Source organism: Anas platyrhynchos, chromosome 7, assembly GCF_047663525.1.
Source record: "Anas platyrhynchos isolate ZD024472 breed Pekin duck chromosome 7, IASCAAS_PekinDuck_T2T, whole genome shotgun sequence".
NCBI lineage: Eukaryota > Metazoa > Chordata > Aves > Anseriformes > Anatidae > Anas > Anas platyrhynchos.
Window position 1 is genome coordinate 20308749 of NC_092593.1, and position 27086 is coordinate 20335834.

The following is a 27086-nucleotide window of genomic DNA, read 5'->3' on the forward strand; positions in this document are numbered from 1 at the left end:
TCTCAGCTATTGGAAAACTATTTACAGAACATGTTGCATGTGACCTACCTGATTTGGAGTGGAAAAAAACAAGCTGGATGGGAATGGGCAGCACTTCGCTTATCGCTTATTTCCATTTCATGTTCCTGCATGTACTTCTCCATGAAGCTGTTGCTTCTGGCTATTCTGATGAGCAGAAAGACACGAGAAGCACAGTATCTCAGAAACATTTGCACTGCTGTGAGTACACAACATATCTGACAGTTTGATTCTTATGAGACTAATTAAGCTGGGCCAAACTCTTCTCCTTTTAGCTCTGAGGTACAAAAGCATGGGTTTTTGAAATATCTGCCACCCTGGTTTATTTCAGACCTGGCTGTAGAAAACAGCAGTGTGACAGCAGCTGGCAGCAGGAGGTTTGCTCCAGAGCCCTTTCTGCTTCCCCTCTCTCCTCCACTCCTGAATTAAGCGAAGTAGGCATTCAGCTGGGCATGTATTCTAGTCTGTGTGTGTTGTGGTGTTTCCTTCCCATGTTAGGGCCGAAAAGTTGTTATATTATCCATTACTGAAGCCTTGTAACTGCTTTTGTTCACTGAGCTTATCTGTCCCATACTGGATAAATACTCTCATTTAAATGAAGAATGTCAGGCACCACTCTGGAGTGCTTTTAACACAACACTGATATTTGATATTTTACTGTTCTATTAACGGAAGGATAATGTGATATGTATGCCACTCAGGGAGGAAATGAAGCTTGCCTTTGTCAGATTGTACTTGCTCTAGAATAGATTTGGGCTGTTTTTCTTTCTTTATTTATTTTTTAATTGGAAAAACAAATTGCTCAGTGTTTGTAAGTAATGAAAATTGTTAAGCTAAAATAATACTGGATGTTAAAATCCAATCTAGTTTGATTTCTTTCCTGAAAGTGGGGCTCAGCATTGGGTGCTAAATAACATAATTTCTAATTTGCTGTGAAAACAGTGAAGAGCACTTGTGTCAGAGTCTCCTAAAGGATGCCATTGTGAAAAATGGAAATGCTGTATTGCAATTTTAAGTATCATGAGTAGAAAAGGTTTCCAGCAAGACCAAAGTTAGATCCATCTAATGGAAAAGGAATTTGTTTCAGATGTCTCTTTCAAAAGGGCATAAAAATGGTTGAGGGCATTTAGGAGAGATTAATAGAGTGCTTTGGCTATCTGAAATATAAATCATGAATCATGCTGTGAGAAAGATCAAAGTCAGCAGAGAAATTTAATTTTAAATTACTCCACTACTTCAATATACATTAACAGGGAAGAATGAATGCAGTTTGGACACTGAGGTTTTGTAAGAGAAGGTCAGTTAGTATAGGAAATAATCTATTGTGTAAGCCGTTTGAAGTTAATATAATAACTGGATCAGGCAAAAGACGACAAAGCTAGGCCAGATGGCAGAATTTATTTGTGGCTGAAAGAAAATAAAAGGTTTTTTGAAAGAAACAGGCAAAAGGAGACTATCAATGATATTCCTAATGAATACCATAATGACAATGAGGACAAATTTGACATAAGCAAGGGAATGAAAAACGACGCAGTAATTTAAAATATATCTAGAATTGAATTTTTCTTTGTTTGGTATCCAGCTGGGGGTATTTAATATCCACGGACACCAGAGTAAATGCTCTGTAATCAACAGTTTAAAGAGTTAAGGTGGTAGGGAGCCATGCCCCACATTGTCAGTGCTTGCACCTTACGCTGCTGCTCTGGTCAGGGCAGGGCTCTTGTCCTGCTGCAGCCTGCTAACCAGCCTTGACTTGAGCACAACACTTACCAGCTTTCTGAAAGACATGGAGTTTTCAATGTCCTATATATAAAAATAGCAGATCTAGCGGAAGTAATTCTGGAAGCGTTTTATTTGACCAACTTTAGGATAAAAATAGCTTTAATTCATTTGGAAACTACTGTAGCTCATTCTTACCTCTAGCAAAGTATTTAGAACAGTGCTCTGCTACTGCAGGAGCTTTCCTATTTTACTGTTCAGATGAACAAAGCTGTCCTATTTTCCACAGCTAATTACACTTGAGCAAAGAGTGCACGTTTGGATATAAGAGCAGGTTATTAATAATCCAACTGGTGCTTTGAATCGCCATGATTGAGTTGATCGTACTGTTGAGGCAGTGACTTGGAGCCCCATAACTTTATCTTCATTTAAGCTAATATGACCTTTAGATCACTGTGTATTTTTACAGTATAAGGCTTCGAGTCATAAAGCTGTTTCACTTCACCCTTTGAGTGTTAGGGAAAAGAAGCTTACCAGATAAACAGATACGTTACTGGTAGTTCAGTGAGCATTTCTTTTTTCTTGTATTGTATTACCTTCCACAGCTTCCTAATTAATTTTTTCGTAAAGCTACCTCATTCTTCCTGCCTATTGATGGTCTCAGTTACTGGTTGTGGGAGATGGCAGACTTTATCATCTGGAAATACTCCTTTAAGTTCAAATCTAATTATGAGTTTTGCTTCTGTTTTCTTAACTGCTGTCGTTTCACGTGTAACTTAAATAAGGAGTTTCACCAGGGATTATAGATTTTTTCTTCTTCCTTGAGATTTGTATGGTTCAGGAAAGTGAGGGAGCAAACTCTTCCTTCTTGCCCAGCTACTCTAGGTGTTTGTTGTGCCCAGAACTTACAGTTCATGATATTAATCCAAAATTAATTACTAATTGAGCAGTTATAAAACACCAGCACAGTTCCTTTGCTTCCATCTCTACCAGCCACTCTTCTTGCTAGCTGTTTTAGTAGAGGGCTGCATAAGAAAAACAGAAGTTATGTCTGAATGGATCCAGTGGGAAGACGACAAATGGAAACAACAAAAGATTGTATCTACGCACTTCCTCAGCAGGAGGAGAAATGGAAATAAAAGAAGAAAAGTCAACATAAAAGTTTATATAGGCTTAGGCAACATAATTTCCCAAATCTTTTAAGATGTCCATTTTACTCTGCTTGGTGTAGTAAATGTTCTCAGAGCCATTGGCTCAGAACTGGGCAGGAAGCAGTGCCTTGTAAACTGTATTCTTACATTAAAATTAATTAATGTTTTCCCACAGTCTTTTATTCTGCTAGAGGAAAATACAGTATTTGAGGTTTCCCCACTGGCCTTTTCCCAGGCAGTTCCCACTACTTGTGGCATTATTAAATACACTGCTGAGGACGCCAGCACCCCGAGGGTGAATTGCCCTGCTCCAGTATACGTGCACTGACCTCAGAAAAATGCAGCAGTTGCAGGAGGAGGAGGGAAAGAGGCTGCCTTAGTCCATCCTTATGCCTTGTTTTAGCTGTGCCCAGTGATGGAACTGCTTATAGAAACTGGTCTTCTAGTGAACATCACCTCAGTGGGGCTGGAGAGGCACACAACAGGCACTTTCAGGCTGCCTGCTGCAGCAGCCTGTCTGGATGGAGCTGTGCTGCCACAGCCACTCCTGAGACTTGATCTGCTTCTGCGTCTGGGAGTGGGTCAGTTACTCTGTCAGGATTTTAGTAGCAGCAGTGAGAGGAGATCACTGCTAGAAGATTTCCTCACCAGGTAACAGCACCGGATGTTTCTAACACACTCTTTTATCCCTGGGGTTAAATCTTGGCCCTGTGACCTGGAAAAGTCCTGTATTTCCTATTCAAAATTCTGCAATTGCAGTAACTTCCTACCTTTCAGATGTCAGGGATGATTTTGAGACCTTTCTGCAATTTGCCAATGCTAACCTCCAGAAAAACACGGCTGTTGCAGGAGTGGAAAGTGGAGGGGATTTTGTTCTGTTTTTCTCTATACAGTCTTCTTCTGGCAGGCAGTATAAGTTCATAAATATCTCTACCTTAAGCATCTGTTTTTGTGCTTGAAATTGTACCTTAGTGCTCAGTCAGGAAAGAGTTGTTTTGTTGTTACTTGAGATGGACTCTGCTTCCCTTTGTGAGCCAGGGGCTCATAACATGTCAGTAAATCAAGTCCTGATGGCACACAGCAAGTCCGGGGAAGGAATGAAGCTCACCAGGGATTTCCAAAAGTCAGTGTCAGTAGGATGATGTAGGATGACAACGTAGGATGTGGTGAATGCTTCCCTTCAGCAAATGGCATGGAAATCAGCAGCTGGTCAAAATCAGCCAGATGTACTCTTCTGGCAGATCAGCCACAGATAGTAGGTATAATTACAGAAAGTAGATATGTAATGATGAGTTTAATTATTAACCACTTTCCTGTGTGCCTTTGGGTAACTGTAGTGTCAGAGCAGAGTGTGCTGGAAACCCTGGAGCTCTGTTGAAGCTGCATCCTGTAGGAAAGCGAGGAGCATCCTGACATCCCATAGTTTAGCAGCGATCTTGGAGCACTGCACAGCTACCAGGGGTGAACTGACCTGTTTATCTGTTTTAATAATACTCTCTTGGGATTTATTTTGGTCTCTTACATGTATAACCCTGTGCAGTTCACCCTCTTACAGAGCTATGGTTTGCCAAGTGTAAACCTCAACACTTGTTCTTTTCAAACTGATTCCAGAGCCATGGTTGCATGTTGTCTGTCTTAATAAAATAAATTCAAAAATGCCCTCTTAGATGCAAATTCTAGGTTAATTGGTGTGGTCTGGCTCTGTGATCAAAAAAACACAAGGCAGCTGTAAAGCTAATGGGTTTACAGCTGCTTTGCTTCCCCAAAGTGTTATCTGGCATCTGGAGTGCTCTGCTGAACGTGTCTGCTACTTTTTGTGCACTCCTCTTACTGTGCAGTAAGTACAAAATACGTTGAGTTGTGTCACTAGGAAACCTGTTATGCACAGACAAACAGGATCTTTAGCCCAGCTTCTACATTTCCATAGACCTTCAGCTGCTCTAAACTATCTAGGTATCACTGGCAGCCCAGCCTCTTCATGACAAAGCAAGCAGAAGAGGAAGTGTCAGAATAAGAAGGTACTCAAACAAGCCCAACTGTTTGATGACCAGACTCAGTAGCAGGACTGCTGATCAGAGCAAGGGGAGGAGGTGCTGCAGCTACCAGCCTCTCTGGCTGCAGAATTCCTTGGTTCTGTTCAATGCATGCAAAACTTCACCCAGGGGGCTCTAATGAGTGTCAACTGCTAGAAATGGTGCAGGCCTCTTCCCTCCCGACACCTCCATCCTTTGGCAGATATTAGGGCCCTTTCCCATCCTCTACAATTATCGCTTCCTTTTGCCATCTTCATTTCAGAGTACAGGGGAGTGATTTTCCACATCATTTGGAAGTTGAAATTGTGTGTTTATCAGCACAAGACATAAATGCCACAACAGACCTACATACATGTACATCATATCTGCAAAGGGAAAAGTGGATGTATGTGCTGCATTGAGCTTACTCTGCCTTTCCAGAAATTATTTTATGTAAATAAATCTGAATTTGAATTCGTATTTTTTTCTAAAAATACTTCTGTGCATACATTTGCATTTGAAATGTCAAGTGCATCTTTCAGTGATTGTTGTTAATCTTGGCCTTGGAATGTGTCCTTCTGTATATTTTATAGTTTCCGATTAGTAGAAGTATCATTTTTAATTACGTTTGGAAGTCAGCACTGCAGATTGCTAAGGGGAGCGGCTGGGCTCTACATTGCAAGTGTGTTTTCCCAGCACCTCATTTCTGCAGACACAAAGCACTAAACTCTAGAGCAATAACAGTTCTGCAGAAACTTATGACAGTTTGCTCAGTCATAATATATGAAAAGAGCACCTCAGGATTTTCATCGGCAATGTGTCATACTGTCTTCACTTATGTTGTGAACTGTGCCAAGAAATATGATGAATGATTGCTTGGGTCTGTGAAGAATTTATGAAAATGCTATTCCTGGTGTGAGCAGCAAACCAAACCACAAGTCACTGGGAAGAAGAGTGTGCAGAAGTTGATACAAAATGTTAGCCATGGATTTTTCCATTTCACATTGTCAGTACTTAGTGATTTGGGGGCGGTTAAATCCTGTCTTTGCAGAGAGCCTTGTCTGATGACTCCACAGTTTATCTTGCCATAAACAAAACCAGCCAGTGCTGTTGGCATTGTTTGCTGCTAACATCCTGAATAAAATGCCTGTCCCGACAGCCACTGGATGCTGAAAGCTGTCTGATGTGATTTTTAAATGGGTGAGACTTCAGTATGAGAAGTACTTTAGTACCAAAATAAATACAACCACAACAAGGAATGATATTAGTATGGTTCAGATTCTGTTTTATGTAGGGTGTCTTTTGGAGCAGAACAGGTTAAAAACATCTCTAAATGATCACAGAAAGTTTCTGAGACATTTTAAGTGTGAAGTCCTAAGAGGCTGGGTAAATTTAGGGAAGGCCATAGAAACTGAAAAGCTGACGCACAGCGTTCTGGTTATTCCTTTGTAAATCTAAAAATCAAGGAAAATGAGGAAGAGTTTATTTTTCGTTCTGCTGGAGAAAAACTTGCTGCAAAATGCTGATACTTGTGGAAGAAAAGAAATGTCATTTCATTTGTGTCACATTGTGAAAATAATCATAATAATACTGAAAGAAACGTTCAGAAAATGGAGCCCTTACCAACATCCAGATAATCATGAATGTGCCGCTGGTGTTCAAATGATCATAATAAAAAGAGCGATGTGCCCAAAAGTTTAAAATAAAAGTTACTTTTCTGGTTGAAACTGAAAAGGATGCTGCCGAGAACTGCTGGAGGTTTTCATTCGCATCATCCCCCTGAAAAATCAGTAGTGATGCATCACTAACTTTTCCACAGGAATGTGCATGCCACATCTCCTCTAGAATATCAAATGGCTTTTTGGTTAAGGCAGCCTTTCCAGAAATCTGACACAGACTGAGGGCTCAAACTCTCATACTCCCTGGTCATTATCCTCTCTGCTGAAGTGGCACAGGGCCAAGGTCTCGGTCTCAGCTTTGTTGCTGTAGGCCATCAACTGCGGCTGAGTGCAGCAATGAACAAAAAGTGGAACATCTTTGACCAGAGAAACTCTTCTGAGATGAGTATCTCTTGGCTATCCAGTACTTTGGCTGCTAAGCTTGCCAGCAGATGCCACAGGAGCTGTATAAACTGAATGCCTAAGGTGACTGATTTTAATAAAGCAGCTAACAGCCCCTACATGGACAGAAACACAGGCCAGTTCTCCAAGTCTCCTGTTTGTTTGTTTTTTTGTGTGTGTGGCTTGCAGAGTATCCAAGCTATGCCACTATATGTGAGTGTTTTACCCCAGCGGGTCTAGTTAAATGTGGATTTTAATTCCATTTTGCTTCTCTAAAGAAGAAATAACAACAGAGTATTTTCTCAGCATTTCTTGGCTATTTTTTAATCGAAGCAGTGCTTGGAGTACATTCAGAGAGCTAATAAAGATAGGCTTAATGACTAAAGGACATGGGTTACAACTCAATGCATTTTGCTTATTTTAGTAATAATAAATCAATGCACAGTTTATAAATTTTATTAGCAAGGAAGAGCTTCTCATTATTTTCCTTTATTGTTTTTCCTTTGCAACAGCCTGTGTCTGTTCAGCTGTGATTTGCTTTACAACAATTAATATCTGGGAGTTTTTCTGTAGCTTAGAAAAACAACAGTGTTTGTCCATTACATGCAGAAGCATGCATTTTCATTGGTGTGTATTTTTCTTATGAGAGGAAGGCTGCTTCTTTCTTGCGCCATTAGCCCAAGAAAGAAGATGGGGAAGGGAGCCAGGAGCCACCATGAGGCTGGAATTGCAGAGATGCACTTTGTGAAAAGTCTCTCGGTCTTACCATAAGAGGGCGGGGTCACTTATGCACCACAAAGTAGTGCCTCTGGGGTGGGAAACTACAGAGGGATGCTTTGTGAGCTGCCACGGTGATCTGGCTTTCCCTCTAATGTCAACAGCCATTCAGCTTACCATGCCAAGAGGATGCAGGTGTTATAAAGGGGAAAAAAAAAAAAAAGGCAATTCAAGTAAATTCCCTCTAAGTGAGTACTTACTCGACCAAGTGATGTGATAGAAGAATGCCTATTAATATACTGAATAAGGAAAAAGTGCTAAATTTCTTAACCTTAATTGGAAAAAAAGTGAACAGTGAGATACTGTTTAATTTAAGCATGAAGAAGATTAAATGCAAAACAAAACAAAAAAACAGAACTGTTAATTGTGAGTAACTGTCCTTCTGCTGATGTTCTGAAAGGTGCTGTTCACTAAAAGCACGAAATTTTCAGTTCCTGGGTAATAAAAAATAGGTGGAAGTCTTAAATACTTTTATGCGTTGCAGTCAACAGAAAAATTATAGTCTCCTCCTCCCCTGCTGTCACAATTGCACTCCCACATAGGTAAGCTGTAAAGCCTGGAAAATGGTGGGGTGGCCGTCACCTTGAGCAGGAGATCGTGTTCTGCCTGCGGTGAGAGCACACAGCTGCTCATGGGGAACAGAGGAAACAACATGCAGGTATAAGATGACAAACCTTTCAGTCTAAGGTTAAAAACAAATTAGCACAGCATTTTCAGGGCTCAGTTAATAAATGCTGACCAAGAGGAAATGTTCTGGCCTCAGCTGTACTACTTGTTTCCACAAAGAACAAGAACCTGCTCTAACTTGATGAAAGTAGAAGTACAAGTGCCATAAGGTATCTGTGCATGTATCAGCCAAAAACTAGTGAGGTGGGTAGATACTTGCCAAAAGTATTTGTTACCTTGACTTTAATTGATGCTAAAAACACTATTTTCCATTGCACTTTATAATGCCTATAGCTGTCGGAGACAAAATCATGTAAAGCTGTATCCAGGTACATTAAGCAAGCCAGATAAAATCTTGATCACAAATGGAAGGGGATTTATTATTGCTCTCTTTAATCACAGTGTTAGAGAGACGTTTGATGGAGCATTTGACAGATATTCCTATAAGGAAAGTAAGAGAAAGGAGTTTTTTTCCTTGATGCTGTAAATGACAGCAGATTCAACAGCTGTTTGTCATCCTTCACTGTCACTGATACCTCACTGATCAGACACTTTACTGAAGTGTGGTAAAGCTTAAGTCTCCATCTGAGCTCCTTTGTTATGTAAGGGAGGATTTCAGCACTGGGGCTGGTGCTTTGTGCCTGACATTATTGGTACTGAAGTTTTTAGTATTGTTTCCAGCTTCAGGAAGCCTTTTTGTTATCAGGTTCCTTGCATTTCACCTCCTCCCCAGGCATTACACTTCCATTTTACTTCTTGTTCTCAATATTTGGGTATTCAGTAGGTAGTGGAAACAGTAGCATGCTTCTTTTGTTCATCAAGAAAGGGTCTGTTGCCGAGCCAAGCCAGTGACCTTTTCTCCCAGTCTGTTGTGGGACTTCCCAGGTAGAGCTGGGCTCTGCCCAGCAGTGAGCTTGTCCGGTGCAAGAAGGTTCATGGGTTTCTCCTGTGAGTGCATACAGGGTTCAGCTGAGCCCTGAGCATGCCTGCATCAACTCCCTTCTGGTTAGTTCGCCCATGTCTAGGTGCTGCACTGCAGTTCAGGATTCTCTCCTTCCAACCACAGCCTACCCAGAGTATCCCTCAGCTCTGGGGGTCACTAAGGGACGCACCCCACTGTTCCAGCTGGAACCACGTCTTCATGGAGAAGTGAGCTTCAGGCTAGGGCTGCATTGATTGTGGAGGTGGGATGGGGAGGTTGTGCTTACACTAAGTGCTCTTTCTTAACCTCTTCACTCCAGGGCAACTGCAACCAAAGTCCAGTGCTACTACAGCAGTTAGGGTCGACTCTGAGAAGCTGAGGCAAGTCAAACAGGGGAGACAGGGAAGGGAAGAGAGGTGGGAAGGTGGCGTAGATCCCCCCCAGTGTTAGCCCTCACTGCCTGCTTCATGCCCACCTAGGATCCATTAGGTTTTCAAACAGCAACTTGGAAGCATTTTGCTGGAGGTCGCAGCGTGGCTTGCTGAGCCTTCTGTGGCTCAGAAGCAGCAGATTTTCTGCACAGTATTGGTCTCTGAGACTTAATAATAATGCATGGAGTGCATTGCTTCTCAATTTGTGGTATCCTTTCTGGCTTTGTGGTAAAGTCTTTCTGGGTTCTTCCAGTGAGGCTTATTTTATTTAGTATTCAGCATTTTAATTGAATGTAGACCTCTGTATCTGCAGCTAGCTCCTATAGCAAGCATCTCTCATAAGAAGCCTCAATACATCATAATATTTGACAGAGAAAAATGTGCATTTTTTCCTAGCACCTGTAATTTAGATAGCAAAATAATTGGGTAGGAAGCATCTCTTAGTTCTAGCTGAATCTGATATGAAAGACAGTTACAGCTTTTCAAACCTGGCTAAAACTATGAATTATCCTACAATATTTGTATGGCTCTAATTTAGGCAGCTGTCAGACAAAAATTCTGTATATTAGAAACAATTTCAGAGAGTCTGTGTCTGTTTCCAAAGACCTTTTTTGTTGTGGGAAATGAAAAGAACTCACTCACCACAGTAAGTACCACAGAGAAGTTTGAACCGATGAATTGGTTGCTGTCCCGAACAGAGAGATGGAGAGATTTCAATGGACTTTTACTGTTCTTACAGCCTCATGAGAGGCACATCAGAAACTCCAGGAGGTCTGTTACTTGTAAATGTTGCTCAGGTTATTGTAACAAGTATCCCTTTCCATTTGAGGAGCAATGGGGGTGTAGGTGTGCAAGTTTTGTTTTGTTTTCTGAGTGAAGGATGCATTCAAAAAACTAGGAAGAGCCTTTAATAGTCATCTTACTTCAGTTAGCACACAAAGACTCTTTGGACATTGTGTAAGACAAATCATAATTAGAACTAAAGTACCAGTTGGGAATTGGGCTATAATTCTGACTGCCATTTGTAGTGTATTTTAATACGGTACAAATGTTTCCTATTTATAAAGACTCTACTAGTCTGATTCTCAGCTCAGGACTTTAGGCTCCAGATCAACATCCTGCTTAGTGTTCATTTTATTTGGTTTGATGCTCCTCACATACTGTATTTTACATGCGTGTGTTGTTAGGCTTTGCCTGAGCTGGACTGCTCCACCTGATGGTGAAAGCAAGAAAATGCTTTCTTCCACACACACGGGATTCGTTTGGGACAGTGATCTTAATGAAAGCATGTAGTGCTGTAAGGGTATGTGTGTCTTAATCCAGGGAACCTCCTAACAGTGTTCTGCCGCCCTTATATACGCATGTAGGGAAGCTAAGGTTATGTAAAGGAGTTGCACAAATATCTTGAATCCACAGCTTTCTTTCGTGTTTCTAATGAGATACCCAGTGGGTGGGTACTTGTGCTGTAACGTGTGTTTCTCAGTCCAGATGCCTCCAGAACCTGAGATGCAGCTGTGCTTTGCAAGACATGCATAGCGAAAAGGAGTTGCTCCTGCTAGTGCCTAAAAAGGGAAGTGTGGCTGCTTGGTTACTGCTGGTTTGGACATTTTCTTATTGTCCATTGTAGACGTATTTAACAGTTGAAGATGTTGGGTAGAAGGGTTTGCCCATATGTTGTTTTCTACATAGAGCCTATTCAGTTGCACAGAAAATGAAGATAAAACTAAAGAACTCTGAAAGAAAAAACTGCTTACAAGAACAGATTTAAAAGGCTCTGTTATCTCTTGTGGCATTGAAAAGGAAATAATCGTATAAGTCTTTTGGAAACAGGAAAAAAAGAAACAAAACAGGATACGTAACTGAGCTGCATGTCTCCCAGTTTTTTATTTTGTCCAGCATGTTATGTACAGAGTGTTTATTTTTTTCTTTCTCTTTCAGACACCATGGCTTTGGAATACCAGACAGTGCTGGAATGGGTACCCATATCAGGTAAAAGCTACAGTGCTGCCTAAAATCAGAAATGGCATCTCTGCAGTGCTCTGTTTGTACTATGGTGCAGCTCTATGGCAATATGTTACTGTGAAGAGGCTCCATGGTGTTTCAGAACATTGTTAGATGCTCACTGTCTTGTTTGTGTTCAAGATGGGAAATATGAATATAACTATCACACCTATTTTGATATGAATCACATGATCTGAAAACAGATCTGGGAAATCTAACTGTGAAAGCAGACATCTGCCACAGTGGAGGAACGGCCATTTTTTTTACAAAGTTCTGAGGATGCTGAAAGTTTTAGCAAAGCCGGAGATTCAGCAGATAGAGAAAAGTCATTCAGAAAGTGAGTTACAACTCTTAGAGGGTGGTAATTATACCTGCTATATTGAAAATCATGCTACAAGTTGACAGGGTCCAACAGAAATTATGTAATGAAAACCATTATTAAAATCATTGTCTCAGAGACAAAAAAAAATCTACTGAGTGCTCATCAGGATTCCGTACTGGTTTTTCAGTTTGACTCTTCTTTTTATTAACTAAGTAAAACTTCTAATCTCTTGTTTGTTACAGTCCCTTTGTAATTTATTCAACACAACATTGCAGAAATACAGCTGGACTTACAATAGATACGGTCAATTTAATCATTTGGGCGACAACTTACCCATAAGTGCAGAACAGTCCTATTGAATTAAGTCTATAGGGAACTGAAACCTAGTATTTTGACTAAGTTAAACTTAGTTAAACTTAACTTAAACTAAACTAAAGTTAATTAAACTTAAACTTAACTTAAACTAAACTAAACTTAACTAAGTTAACTTGGTTAACTTAACTAAGTTAAACACTGTTGATCTTTTCATGGAGGGAAAGCCTCATTCCCCCCCATTATCATTGTATATGGGTATAGAAGTTCTAAAGTTATTGTTAATAAAGCAGCTGACTATCTTAATTGTTTTACTAGAGATTTTCCCTGGTGAGTTTTCTTGCAATAATGAATTTAATAGTTGCAGCTCATTACTACCATTGCTAGCTCATGTTCTTGTCCCTTTTTATTACACCTAATTAAAAGCTTACTGACTGTATCACTAAATCAGAAAAGGATTGTATTGGCCCAGGCAATAGCTTTAAAAGACTGATTTTGAGTGTATACATTTTCATAAAGTATAAGCATATGTCTATATTTAAATAACCCATAGGCAACATTCAGTGGGCACCTAAAGACTGTTTTTCAACTAAAAAGAATCAGTCTACAAAAGGAAGTGGGAATAAAAGAGGCAACTGAAATGCCTCTTGCTAATTGAAATAGCTCTTGCCCTGCTTGGGTGTTTGGTTGGACCAGTTTTCTAGAGATAGTTCTTGAGAGATGCCCTCAGAAGCATCTCCTGTGCCAGAGCCCCTCTCTGTCTGTGATGGAAGATATGACTAGCAGGAAATCATGAGGAAATTAGAGTAGCTCCTAGGACTGCCTCGTAGGCTGGGGGCTAAACACCCTATGCATGCCACCAACTACCTCCTTTGAAGTTACCCCAGGTTGGTTTTGGTTGTGAAAAAAACTCTGTCTTGTTATTTTTACTTCTTTTGCTTTTAAACATTTATTTAATAATGTTTATCAAGCAAGATGCCTGGGTAAATTTATATATTTTTTTCTTCACAAATGTTAACATGTTCCCAGAAAATGGTTACAATCTTTAAAGGAAGGCCTTAATATCAGAAAGAGTTAAACCTGTTTAAAAGTCACATTTTTAACATGTGCAGATGATATTATATACTGGTATCATATTTCTTTAATCTGCTCTATTATTGTTTCTTTTGCTGTGCTTTATACACGCATTAATGAGGTACACCAAGATGTTTCAAGTAATCTTTCAAAACAGAGTATGAATGGGCAGAATTTAGTTTGTTCTAGGTTCCTAATGGATATCATAATTTTTTGGTATTACGATATTACAATACCGTAAAGATTTGTCAAGAGGGTAGATTGGGAAGCTTTTTTTTTTTTTTTCCAGAACCATCAAAGTTCAAAAGAGGCAACCATCATCATTTTTCTTGCATAGTATGCTTATGCATAATTGAGTAATCCCTTGATGATTGCACATCTGTCCTATAGACCTCAGATACTTGTAATATCAGTTAGACCCTCTGTTAACCTTTTCTCATCTCCATCTTCCAGCCGCTGATGCCCGACCTTCATTATTACTACATTGTTGAATTGTCATTCTACTGGTCCTTAATGTTTTCTCAATTCATTGACATCAAAAGAAAGGTAAGAACATCAAGACTAAAAATATTGAAGGCTTTAAACACATACCTTGACCTGAGGAATATCTGTATTATCTGTGCAGTGGAACTTGCAGATAGTTGTCACTGAGAAACTGGTGTTGAAGTGCTTGTTTCATTCTGTTCCTTGTTACTATGATGTACAGGGGTTTTTTTCTGCGTACGGGAAGAAGAGCCTGGTGTAACCAAATATTCAAAGGGAAATGGCATCAGCTGAAAAGATCTCCAGCTCTTAAACAGTGACTTGAATGAAATTGATCACATACAATGTATTATTTCTACTAAGAGTTAAATGATGATATATCACTGACAGAGCAAGGCTACCTCATAAATTCATACCATCTTTTTGGTAAGATCTGTGAAGGCTTTGAATTTATTCTGTGCAGGCAGGGGAAAAAAGGGATATGTTTAATATTAAACACTGATGCTACATCTAACCTTTAGTTATCAACCAAACCTCATAATTGTTGAGGTTATCACTGCAGAAATGTGCTGTATCTAATCAATCCCCCTACATTCACATTCAGCTCTCTGGTCTGAGCCATTGGCTGTACTTCTCTTTTTTGTTCTTCAGGGGGAGGAAAATTGAACAACATTGCAATTGCAACATTACATCTTTAAATAATATTTAATTGATTCCTGACTAGTTGTTTTCCTTGAAACGTAGTTGGAAGATACCTGAGCAGCACCTAGGTATAGTCAAGTACAATTCTGAAAAGGTCCATTGTAACAGTCAGTAACACCTTTCTTTGATATATCTCCTGGGAAAATGCAATAGCTATTTCCCTTGTGACTTGGAGAGCTTGTTCCCATTGGTGAGCTGAGCACAGAGTTAAAGCCTGATCCTGTCCATATATAGGTGCAAACAATCTTTTGCAATTCTGTCTCTCTGTTATATATAAATGACTTAAATATATATATATATTTATACACACACATACATATAAAAATGACTGCTGAGAAGGCTTCTCGGCAGCCTACGGTGGAAATAGAAGGGGAGATGGAGGTGGAGAAGTGAATTGCTATCAGCTAAATAACACTTCAGTCACAGATTTGCAGTGCTTGACCCCAGAGCACTAAGTCAAAGCAGCATCCCATACATCTGCGGTGTCTGAGCATGGAGCATCCAACAGAGTGGGAGCACGGTATCTGTAGTGCAGTGATAGCAAGTCAAAAGCCTTTCATTATAAGCACCCTGCAGGAGACAGTGGAGAGAGATGCCATATATGTAAATAAAGTATGAGATCACGAACCAGTTTGCACTGTGGAGGCAGTTCTTTTTGTATTTTAAACAAAATTGATAACTAGGAAGATCAGACTGGAGAAATGTGGCCATGTGCTGGTGTCAGACAGTAAAACTGCTGTGTCCAGGGGCAAATGCAAGCTGTCAAGGAAACCCGTGAGTTGAATAATGTTAATGCTGGCAGCTTACAGTAGTTGACAAACAGTAGTAGCACACGCTCCTGGGCATCAGGGCAATGGCAGCCGTCAGCCGGATCACAGCACAAAGCCAGAAAGTCCTCTCTGACAAGACAGCTCAGGATGTAGAGGGATATCAGACAGACAATGTATCAGGCTAGCGGGAACAGAGATGGTGCTAGGAAAACATGAGATGAGCCTCAACGCCCAGATCTCTCACATCAGGCATTCAGGAGCCCCAAATACATGGGTATATATACCAACAAGGAAAGGCTAAAAGTGTTACAAGTTCTCAACCTGTCAAATAAGGCAACGGCAAGAAGTGTGATATTGGCCCAAGACTGAAGCACTTGGCAGATTTTGAGACCTGAAATGTCACAACAGATTGGCCCTGAAGGCCATGTTCCTAAGCTACTCTGTGCGTTGCGAGACCCTCACTTCACTAGGCCAGCAAGTAAAGGTGCCAACCGAGTTAACGCTTCAAAGCCTGCAGGAAGTATGACCTTGACAGAGACACCAGCTCTTGGAGCACCATCATAGTTCTCTTTTAAAGAGCAGGTTTAATTTTAGTTTTAAAAATGTGGAAACTTCTTAATGTACTCAGTATACAACGTGAGATACAGAGCTGGAAGAAGCAGCATATTTGCCAGCTAATATCAGACATGGCGATACTTCATGATAGTTTATGCAGAGCAGATTAACAGTTCTCAACCCTAGAAAACTGTTGATATTTTCTTGTTACTGTGAGAGAAATACTTTTATCTAAGTTGTGGTTATCATTTTAGATAGTTTTAAATTCAACAGGGACCGTCTTGTAGTCTGGGAGGATCAAAAGTGCCCTGGCAGCCTCGTACACTGCGGGAATTCAGCCAACTGCTTTTATGCAGCTGGCTTTCTCAAGGCAAGGTGCTGTAGGTCTTCTCTGAAAGTGCCAGTGCTTGGCACTGCCGTAACTCCAGCACTGGTCTTTTACTTTGTGTAGCTCAAGAGAAGTGCTACATACTGTTTTCAAAGTCTTTTATTCTTCCCTAACAACAAATGCATGCCTTTAAAATGACTTCCAATTGGTATGCCGATTTTCAAATACCCATTTATCTTTATTCAGATTTTATAAGTTCCACCAGATTGTCTCTGCCTGGCTGAAGAGATATGAGCAAAATTTTAAGACTTTTGCCCATACCTGCTACTGGCATCAAGTTAAAGCAGTGAACTGAGTAGATTAACTTTTACAGTTTCATAATGGAGTGTTATTTGCTTCATAAACATCTACTCTGTTGCTGTAACGATGTTCTATTGTTAAGAGTTTCCATCCATTTTCAAAAACTGTGATCTAGTATCTTTTATTATTATTATTATTATTTTATCTTCTCTCTCCTGCTTCCCATACTCCTTTCTGTAAAACACAGAGAAAGATAATTAGATTGGTGAACTGTGTTACTCTCATAAGCCCCTGATAAGTTTTAAAAGCAGTGAGGCTTATTTAACATGCTTTCTGAATACCTGAAGTATTGCTTGCTACAAATACATTTGAACAGTGTATTTAAGGGAATTTACAAAACTTGAACCTCAGACTGTTTTAACAGGTTTGTAGAAGATCTGCAGGCACATGCCATCTTTAAGAAGTTACAGCTGGAGGCTATAATTGTGCTGTAAATAAATGCATCTTGTGCAAATGTGCATACAGTTCAAAATATATTTTAAAAGGAAAAAAAGAAACTGTTCCTGTACAACTACTCATCTACTGTGTATGGATGAAAGTGCTTGAGTGAGCTGGGAACACAAGTGCCTCTTGACATTATAGAGACTTGCAACATCAGTTTCTGTGTATTCATTACCTTTATGTGTAATTAAAATCTAACACATAGCATCTTCAAGTATAGTAATAATTACTGACATGAAGAAATGGCACAAATGGGAAAGGACAGACCAGAGTAACAGGAGTATTCTTATTTATATCACACTGCCACTTTCTTCTAACAATTTTCAGTAGGTCAGTCCGGCATCTCTGTTTCAGAACTGGCAGGGTCAGACAGCTGTCTCTTTTAAGAAACATTATCAGGGAAGGAGTTCCCTGGACAGCATTTCTGTAAGTAGTCTCATGCAGAAGTGCAGAAGACTGCTGCCCAAGAGCATTAGGTCTGCTTAGGAATAATCCATATTGTCAGGAAAGCCTTGAAGAGTTCCCAAGAGGGACTAGAAATGTAGTGATTGTATAACATGAATGTGGCATCTATAAAAACAGAGGAGAATTTCTGCTTGGCTTCCTTGCTCATTTGGACTGCCAACGTGCAAATGTAATTGCAATTAGCAGGAAAATAAAAGACAGTGCCATAGCACTTGCAGCTGAAGCAGGTAGAGTGCTAGGCTGCAGAATGGCCATATGGGAACGCTAGCACCTTACTAATACTCCTGGGGAAAGGGTAGGTGCTTTGTTTTTCTGATTATGGCAAGGTCAAATGGTCCCTATGTGGGGATTTCTGGTTACTAAAATGACTGAGATATCACATCCCCACTCTCCAGTAAGATCCTCAGAAAGAGAAAAACATCTTATATTTTTCCTTTTATTCAGTCTGTTTTAAGAAAATTGATTTAAAGCAGTGGCTTGAGATGCCTGCTGAACGTATATGATTGTGCTTCAGACTGCTGGAGAACAAATAATCTGGCTGAGGAATGTTGGATGTATATCAAGCTAGGATACAATTTTATGCTTTTAGTCTGGTTGTGGGTTTGTTTTTTCATCTTTGTGTTGGAAATACTGGCAGTGCCTGTTGATGAGTAGCTGTAGAAATAAAGGAGCTTGTAGCACTTGATAGCTACTCAGCTCCTGGGAGGAGGTCCTTTCCCTATGAGGGCAGTGAGTCAGCTCCAGCTGCAGGTTTTTTGCACAGCCTCCAGGTGTGCAGTGCAGGTGAGTGCTGGTACTGGAAGTACAAGTGGCACGGCATTCCCTTAACACAGAGGTGCCTGCTGCATTCCCAGGGAGAGGCAGCGTGCTGCTAGTTACTCTTCCCAGCACTGGAGAGAGAGAGCAGTGGGCAGCTGTAGCTACAGCTGTCCCTGTGTTAGTGGGGGCTCACCAGCACTTTCCCTGAAGAGCCTCAGACCTTTCTTCCCTTTGCAAGCCAGGTTCTGCCTCTCCAAAGGCTGCGCATCGCAGCTTCATTTTCTCTGCTTTGAGCCACTCAGCTGGAGACAGCTCAGCAGGACTGGCACATAACAGCTGCCACAAAGCCAAGCACTGCCTCCCAAAATGTTTGGTGAAGAAGAGCTTGCCTGGAGGAGCTGTTTCTCGTGGCTTCCTGGATCTGTTCCCTTAGACAGCCCTGCATGAGGGCCACTGCTGAGAGCTGCTCTGCTAGGTGGGCACCTGATGCTTGGAGGTACTCCCCAGTCAAATGATGTCTGTGACCTTTCCTTTAGGGTTTTGATACTACATACTCACGGCTGTTTTTGTTGTTGTTGTTTGTTTATTTTATTTTTTTCTTTTTTAAAATGATTTGGTGCCTTGCAGAGAAGAATCTCATCCCTATAGGTTCTGTTCTCCCAGTAATCAACCTGGGAGCTTAAGCCAGGCAGACTGGTCCTTCCCTCTGCTTTGCCTGCTCCTCAGCATGTGTCTGGGAATTTTCTGGTCCAAGAGTTTTATTGTTCCCACTTTTTTTCAGTAGTAACAGTTACTTTCTGACCAAATAACTCTGAGTTACTGGTTTTAAGACCAGTTAATCTGCATCATTTAGAAGGCAGTAGCTTAGATCTGAGCAGGAGGAGCTGCACCAGCTAATTTAAAGACTTTTCTGACACCAACGCTGTGTGAAGACAAAGCAGCTTCATTAAAAACAAACAAGTGAAAAACTGGAACTGGGATTCTCAGCTGTGAAACTACTCAGTTGTGCTTGGCAGGTGACTGTCAAAAGCTCTTACCATGGTGGAAATATGTTTCTTGTATTTCTGTAGCTATTTGAACTCTTGTGAATGATGCATTATTTTGCAGGCTGCATGTTGATTGCTGTATAAAAAATATGGTGTAATTTATTTATAAGTACATGAGGCTTTTCAATGTAACTTCAGTCATAAATGGTTCATTTGGTTAAATTACTATGAACTGAGAAGTGTAGGAATTTCCTAGCTTTCAATAATCTTTTTACCTTTTGTTAACATACAATTACCACTTTATTCAGTCTAAGTGAAATATATGTATTAAGTAGCAGGATCTTTCTGTAACATAACCATAATGCCGGGTTTAAAAATATCCATCCATTTTTGTATAAGAATATTGAATCTCACTGTTTGGTTCACTGTTGTTTTTTTGTTTTGATTTTTTTTTCTGCTTCTTGCTGCTCCAGGATTTTGGCATCATGTTTACACATCACATTGTAACAGTCACCTTGATAACCTTCTCATACGTAACCAATTTGACACGAGTGGGAACCTTGACCTTATGTCTCCATGATGCGGCCGATGTTGTCCTAGAGGTGAGAAAATACGTGTGTCATCAGTGTCTCTACATGGTACTCTGAGAGCTCACGTGTCAGTGGCTGGAATCTATTTGCTATGCAGAACAACTATTCCCTCAGCAAAGAGGCCAGTTCAAGAAGGTAGTGGTGATTAATATAGCACATTTCCTTGCTCAAATACATTACATTTGTAGCAGTGCATGTTTGTGCTTTCAGGCTGGTTTATCCCTTGGTAAGTTGCTTGTATAGATCAGAGTCTGGTAACGCATTACATGCTGTGGAGGGTTACAAGTAGATTTTAAATATCACATGGTAATGTCAAAAGTTAAAGATTGTGAAATCTGGAAAGCGGTGGCTGTGTTGGATAGAAGCTCCTGTTTCTTGACCAGTCTGAAGTGACGAGTTGAGGGAGAATCCTGTCTTTCAAAGAATCAAGGTGTCATTATTTGATTCTTCCGTACTTTGCTGAGCAGAGGGCACTGGCCAGCTTCTCGGCTGTTCTGTGTACAGGCAATGAGCTCAGTGCTGGTCCTGAGAATTTTCCAGGTTCCTGTGCCTCCTCATCTAGATGCCAGTATGAAACAGCTGGCTTTGGAGAAGAGGGAATGATTGATGCTCTTTTCAGTCAAGATGGTCTCTAACTTCTGTAGTGGCAATTTAGAGATTTTCTCATCCTGTACATGTATCCATTTTTAGACTGCTCTGAGTAATGCTAGGATTGCTCTGTGAACTCTCCAGCAGGATCAATTAATAACTGTTTTGTCTACAAGTATTTTTAAAGTAGTTTCAAGGATCCTGTTATGCAACAACGCAGCCTCACTGTATGATTCACCTATCTCAGAATCAAAATCCTGCCATTTTGATTTGATTATGCTGCAACTGTTTTTATTTTTTAATCCGTTCTTAATGTAGAAGTCACATGATTGCCTGAGGCAGAAGGTAGCAGAGAATATGTATTTCTGTGGTTAGAAATAATTACATCTTTACATTTTTTTTTCTGTTTTAGTAACAGATCTGTGTATATCCATTCTACTGCCTGCAAATTCCCCCAAACTTTCTTCATTACTCTTTTCTTGCCACCAGAAGGACATCCTTAACATTGCTCATTTCAGATCAGACTGGTGCTTGTGGAATGAGAAAACTACCATAGAGTAGCTGTAGTAGGCTAGCTAAAACCTTAGCCTGAGCAAGCTGAGATATACATTTTTGATCAATTTCTCTTGTTCATTCACTGCCCAAAAGAAAGAGAAATTGCTATTCTCACATGATATGAAAACATTCAGCAAATACACTTCCCCATGAGACATAGTCTTTAGTGGCCTTCCTAGTCAATTTGTTCAGTCTGTTTTACCTGGAAATACTAAAGCCACTTATAAAGAACAAGAATCACAACCCCAGGCAAGCATTTACTAAGAGAGCCATTATGACTAACTCAACAGACTTTCTTCTGCCAGGGCAGTGGGTCACAGCCCCAGTGCTGTAGGAGAGAAGATGGACTCATATGCTTTGGGACATTAGTGATGGAAAGTCAATGCAGAGGAAGAAAAATATTTAGCTGCAAAAGAAGCTGGTAGAATTTCTTGCTATGACGGGTCAGTTGTGCACCTGATCTGTTCTGTGTGTTACATATTTGTAGAAATGGAAAGCTATTTCCAGAGGCCACTAGACTTTTTCCACCTACCTATTTCATAATGGAATACACCCAATGAAAAGCTGATTGAGGATGCAATCGTTTTGCTATTATTGCAAAAAGTGGTATGTGTTGGTGGAAATACTGGAAATTAACTTTTTTCCACAGATTTTAAGCCATTTGCAGGTAAAGAAGAGTCATACATGTAGAATTCGATAAGAGCAGGGGGTATTGTCTTCCTGGACTTCAGTAAAACCTTGGTTGCTGCCCCCATAAGATTCTCATAGAGAAGCTGCTAAAGCTGGATGAGCAGACAGTGAGGTGGATCAAAAATTGGCTGAATAGCCGTGCCCCAGAGGGTAGTGGTCAGTGGTGCAAAGTCTAGTTGGAGGCCAGTAGTGAGCAGGGTACCCCAGGGGTCAATAAAGAGTCCTGTCCTGTTTAATGTCTTCATTGACAATCTGGACAATGGGGTAGGGTGCACCCTCAGTAAATTCACAGATGAAATGGGGGAGAATGTTGTCTCATTCAGGGACAACTCAGCCAGAGGGCTGAGCAGCCGACCAGATGGACATTGACAGGCTGGAGAGGTGGGCTGATGAATCTCATGGAATTCAACAAGAAGTGCAGAGTCCTGTGCAGCCCCAGGCAGCAGTATGTGCTGGGGTCCACCCAGCTGGAAAGCAGCTCTTCAGGAAAGGAACCAGGATTTGGCAGACACCAAGTTGAATGTGAGTCAGCAATGTGCCCTTGCTGCTAAGGCTAGTGGTATTCTTGGCTGCATTAGGCGAAGTATCACCCGCAGGTCAGAAGAGGTGATCTTTCCCCTCTGCTCAGCACTGGTGAGGTCACACGTGGAGTCCTCTGACCAGTTCTGGGCCCCCCAGCACAAGAGAGACATGCTGGAAACTGTCCAGTGTATGGCCACCAAGAAAATCAAAGGACTCGAGCACCTCTTCTGTGAGGAGAGTCTCAGAGAGCTGGGACTGTTCAGCCTGGAGAAGAGAAGGCTCAAGGGGAATCTTGTCAATGTATAAAAATATCTGAAGGGAGAATGCAAAGGGGTCAGAGCCAGACTCTTTCCAGTGGTGCCCAGTGCCAGGACCAGAAGTAATGGGCACAAACCGGAACACAAGAGGTTCCCTCTGAACATCAGGAAGCACTTTGGAGGTGATGGAGCACTGGCAGAGGTTGCTTGGAGAGGTTGTGGAGTCTCCACCCTGGGAGATCTTCATAAGTCACCTGGAAGCGGTCCTGGGCAACCTGCACTAGGTGCCCCTGTTTGGACAGATAACCTCCAGGGGTCCATTCCAAACTCAGCCAATCTGTGATTCTGTGATTTTCAGGAATCCATGGCTGTTCTCTTAGGTCTCAGTGAAAGTTATCTTAGGCCACTGAAGGATAGACCAAGCACAGGGTCACTTGCTTGCCTAGGAAACCAGTACATTAGCTTAAGTTGAACCCTAGGTCACTGAGAGGCTATGTTCAGCATCCTACCTAAGTTGTTTAAGGGGTCTTAAGGATCTTTGCACTGCAGTACAGCTTGTGGGTTGGAAACACTGTGAATTAACCCACTACAGTAGGTAAAACCCCACCAATTTGGAGACCTTGAGATCCAGATTCATTTACCTTCCTACTTCAAATGAACACTGACATTTTTTATGCCAGCGTATGGATGTGAAGTAGTTGGTTGCTTCTGGTGTATGAGCCTCACATAGCTGACTGTTGCACCAGATTCCTTTCTGTCAGGTTCCAGCTATTTCCTAACACACTTTTCAAAAAGAGCAGGGAATGGACACTTTAGACCAAGGCAAACAGCTGCACTGTAATATAAATGGGTTTAAATAGACCAGCAAGGGTGTCTGTAAGAGCTAGATTGCTCAGCTGTCATCACAGTTTTTAAGCTTTGAAAATGGTGTTATATTGTGCTACGTGGCCAAATTCCATGCAGCAACATACTCATTTTCCCCCTTTTTTATTTTCTTTTTTTTTTTTTTTTTTGTAGTAGCAGTAGTTCTGTATCAATTTTATTTGTAAATTTGTTATTTGAGAACTGATGACCCAGCAGCTGTACTGTTTTTGAGAAATGGCATGATACTACTACAAGTTGCTATGGCAATATCAGCTCCACACACCATAAAACCAGCTTTTTTAGGCTGCCACCATGGAAATACATCCAAAATTCCTAGCTGAACTTTCAGTCATCTGAAAATCAAGATGTTAGAAACTCCTCTGCTTTACATGTTGGCATCCAGAGTGTTCTCTTTTCCCTAAACCAGACTGTGAGTACAAACTGCTAGGAAACTCATTTGTGTCCAGCAGAATATAAGACTGATTCAGAAGTCATGTGATTTCTTTGCAGCACTTGTGGCTTTCCTCATATTTTGTGAGCTCCCTAATTTGTTTTCTGTTAGTAAGGATATCCTTTATGTTCAGGTTTTGAACAGAAGTATTGCAGACAGTATGAAATATCCTAAGGCACAGGTTGATTTTGGCATCTGGATTGTCTGACATGAGCATTCAACAGTTACAGATTAATTGTGTTCGTACTGATAAAATTAGACAATGCAAAAGTATCTCACCATTTTAGGGACTTCTCTGGTTTGAATTCTGCATTCAGAATAGTATTCTATCTGCATAACTGTAGTTATTTTGCTTCCTCTTAGCCCTCTGGAAAGTCTGTGCAAGTAAGCATTTTCTGAAATAGAGTAGCTGGATACAGTCCCCTCAGAGGGACACAGACAGTGGCCACTTAATAGGGCTCTTCATGTATTTAATTGTGCAGTGACTCTCTGTAGACTTTTGGCACAAAGCATAAAGAAAAACTGTTCCTTCCTTGAAGCAGATGTTGTAAAATAAGTAATTTTGCTTATGCACATGAACTTTCTGGAAAAAAGCATAGATGCCTTAACATCTTGCTTGTACATGCTGTTTTCTCCAGAAGAAAAGAGGTAAGAGGACAAGGCAACTTTAGGAAAGATCAAAGTTTTAAATAAAAGTTTGATTAAAGGTTCTATAGCTGGCTTCTCCGCCAAGGAAGGAATCAAAAGATGGCATTACGATATATGAGAGAAGCATGTAAAAATAGGCTTAGGGCAACAAGCTGGGAGAGCAAAAATGAGAGAGCAAGGAAGAAACAGGAGCAGTAGAAAGCCATGGAAAAAGATTTGAAAGAGGGGAGTATAATCTTAGAGGTGGAAACTGCTCCATAGAGGCCAGGAAAAGAGAGAGACTATGGGAGAATATAGGATATTGGGCACAATAGAGGATTTGAGAAAATTTTGTATATAAAAAACACTAGAAGATGGAGAGCATGGGGCAGCTGGAAGATGGATAGTTGGTGAAAATGAAAGTGGAGCCCAATGGGAAAGAAGGAAGTGTTTTATTAGGTCAGGTTCAGAAGAATAGCATATTGGGAAGGTGATGAGAGATGGGTAGGTTAAAAGGCTGGGGACAAAAATAGCACAAAAATAATGGAGTTCAAAAGAAGGTTTAGAAGAATTTTGTGAATCTGAAATTGTAAGATTTCAAAAAGGAGATGGAATAAGTGGAAGAAGTACTCTGTTTTCATGCAATCTGTTTGTTTTGTTTTGTTTTTGAGAAGACATTTTCCAGCTGCTTGGTAGAGAGGAGTTACAAGGTCACTGGGAGGTGACCAATAAAAACGTTAGTGATTTCATCAAAATTTAATTTCTTCCTTTTACAGCACAATACCAGAGAGTTCAGTTGTCCTCACAGAAGTAAACAGACATTTCTTTCTTTTACAGGCTGCCAAAATGGCAAACTATTGCAAGTATCAAAAACTGAGTGACCTTCTGTTCCTTACGTTTGCCATTGTCTTCATTGTCAGTAGGCTTGGCATATATCCTTTATGGTGAGTAAGCATATCATTTTTGTCTAATGCTAAACATCAAACAAGTTTGGAAATAGCTATGTTATAATTGAACATGATTCATTGACATTACTCTGTTTCCCAGAGCATCAAGGAGAGTTTCAGACATAACCAGGTGTTGTAATAGCATATTTACTAGAGTGCCATTATATTTACTGTGTGCTAGACAAGAAACATCTGGGGCTTCTGCTGGTTTTAAGGTAGAAGTGGATTGAAAATCACATGGCTTTGGGTTAGCAGGTAGTTTTTTGTTCTGGCAAGAAGTTAGAGGGGGAATATGATATTAGTCTCTGAAGATGCTGACCAGAGGCTATGCTTGAAGCTAGGCTCTGCTCATTAGCTTTTAGTGCACGCTTTATAAACAAGTTCAGCTTAAAGAAAACACAGGGAGCTAAGGAAAGTTCAGCTCTGCTGAATTGTATAAGGATGTTATTGCCATGCAGATTTGTAATACTGCAGAGTACTCCTTTTTCACCCTTCCTTTGAACTGGGGGTCCTGGGGAAGCTGTATAATACATGCATCTTCAGGGTAATTATACAGGTGGTAATGTAATCTCACCTCTTCCCAAAGGCAGTCACTTCCATGTGCACTCACTCTCTCTTCCTAGGTGAGAACACATGCATCATACACACAGACAGACACAGGCATTTGGTTCTTTAGCTAGGATCTTCAACATCCAGAAGGCTGCTGGCGAGTTAGAAGACAGCCTGATGCACACCAGTTCAGAAACCCATTCAAGTTTCTCTGCAAGCACAGTATGAGTTACCTTTGCCAAAAAAAGAAATGCTCCCACACAGGCCAGTGTGTTCTATGTATGAGCAGGGCTGGGAGAAGGCTCTTTTGTGTTCAGGATCTTTCCTTTCTCTAGTATGAACAGAACTAACCCAAATCTCTGTGAGACCAGGAGGGGTTTGTCATTACAATAGAAGATGATGATGATAGCTTTGGTTTGGCAAACCAACAGAAATACCAGAAATGTTACCTTTGGCAAAGGTTTAATTAGAGGCATTACCACCAAGCTCCTTATTTAAGCATACAGATGATTTACAGATACTAATATCAACCTCTGTCACTTTTTCCTCCCAGATCCTATATAATGGTATCTCTTTAGGGGTTTGTTCAGTGCAAACAGGATAAGACCAAGGTGCCCTTAGGGAGCTGTGTCATCAGGTCATATTAACAGTAGAATGTAGAAGTCTCATTTAGTGTTTAATGATTCCAAAGATAATGTGATAATGCCTAGTCCCTACTGCGCTGTGAGTTGGTAAAGCCCCATGACAAAAGGAGAAAAGGGATAGATGCACAATATGCATATTTAAAAGTGCTTGTTATTTTTTCGAAGGAACAGTGATTTATTTCTTAAACAAGTTTGCTTCCCTTTCTTTAGTTGTTTCTCAAAGCTAACTTGGCCATACACTGAATTTCTGTAAATAAAGTTGATTTTTCTACCAGTATGATCTCAGACAGGAAAAATGGTGGTACGTCTGCTCATAGGATTTAGTCTGTCACACCCTGTCTTATATTAGGAAATGCAGTGAAGACCAAATTCTACCAGTGCAGCTCTGCCACTGGAGACCGCAGTGTACATGATTCTGCTTCAGAGAAGACTCAGTCAGACGATGACAGCTTGAAATAGAAATCCCACTGCTTATTCCTCTCTTCTCT

At 40.6% G+C, this 27086-nt stretch overlaps 1 protein-coding gene across 2 annotated transcripts in view; it reads left to right on the forward strand.

The window, feature by feature from the left end:
* The window catches only part of CERS6 (ceramide synthase 6), a 120544-nt gene that overhangs the window by 70587 nt on the left and 22871 nt on the right, over window positions 1-27086 (forward strand). For both annotated transcript variants that reach the window (XM_038182291.2, XM_038182292.2), the window contains exons 5-8: window positions 11695-11745; window positions 13919-14011; window positions 19788-19916; window positions 25296-25402. In XM_038182291.2, the coding sequence (XP_038038219.1) occupies window positions 11695-11745; window positions 13919-14011; window positions 19788-19916; window positions 25296-25402 (380 nt within the window). The remainder of the gene's footprint in view (window positions 1-11694; window positions 11746-13918; window positions 14012-19787; window positions 19917-25295; window positions 25403-27086) is intronic.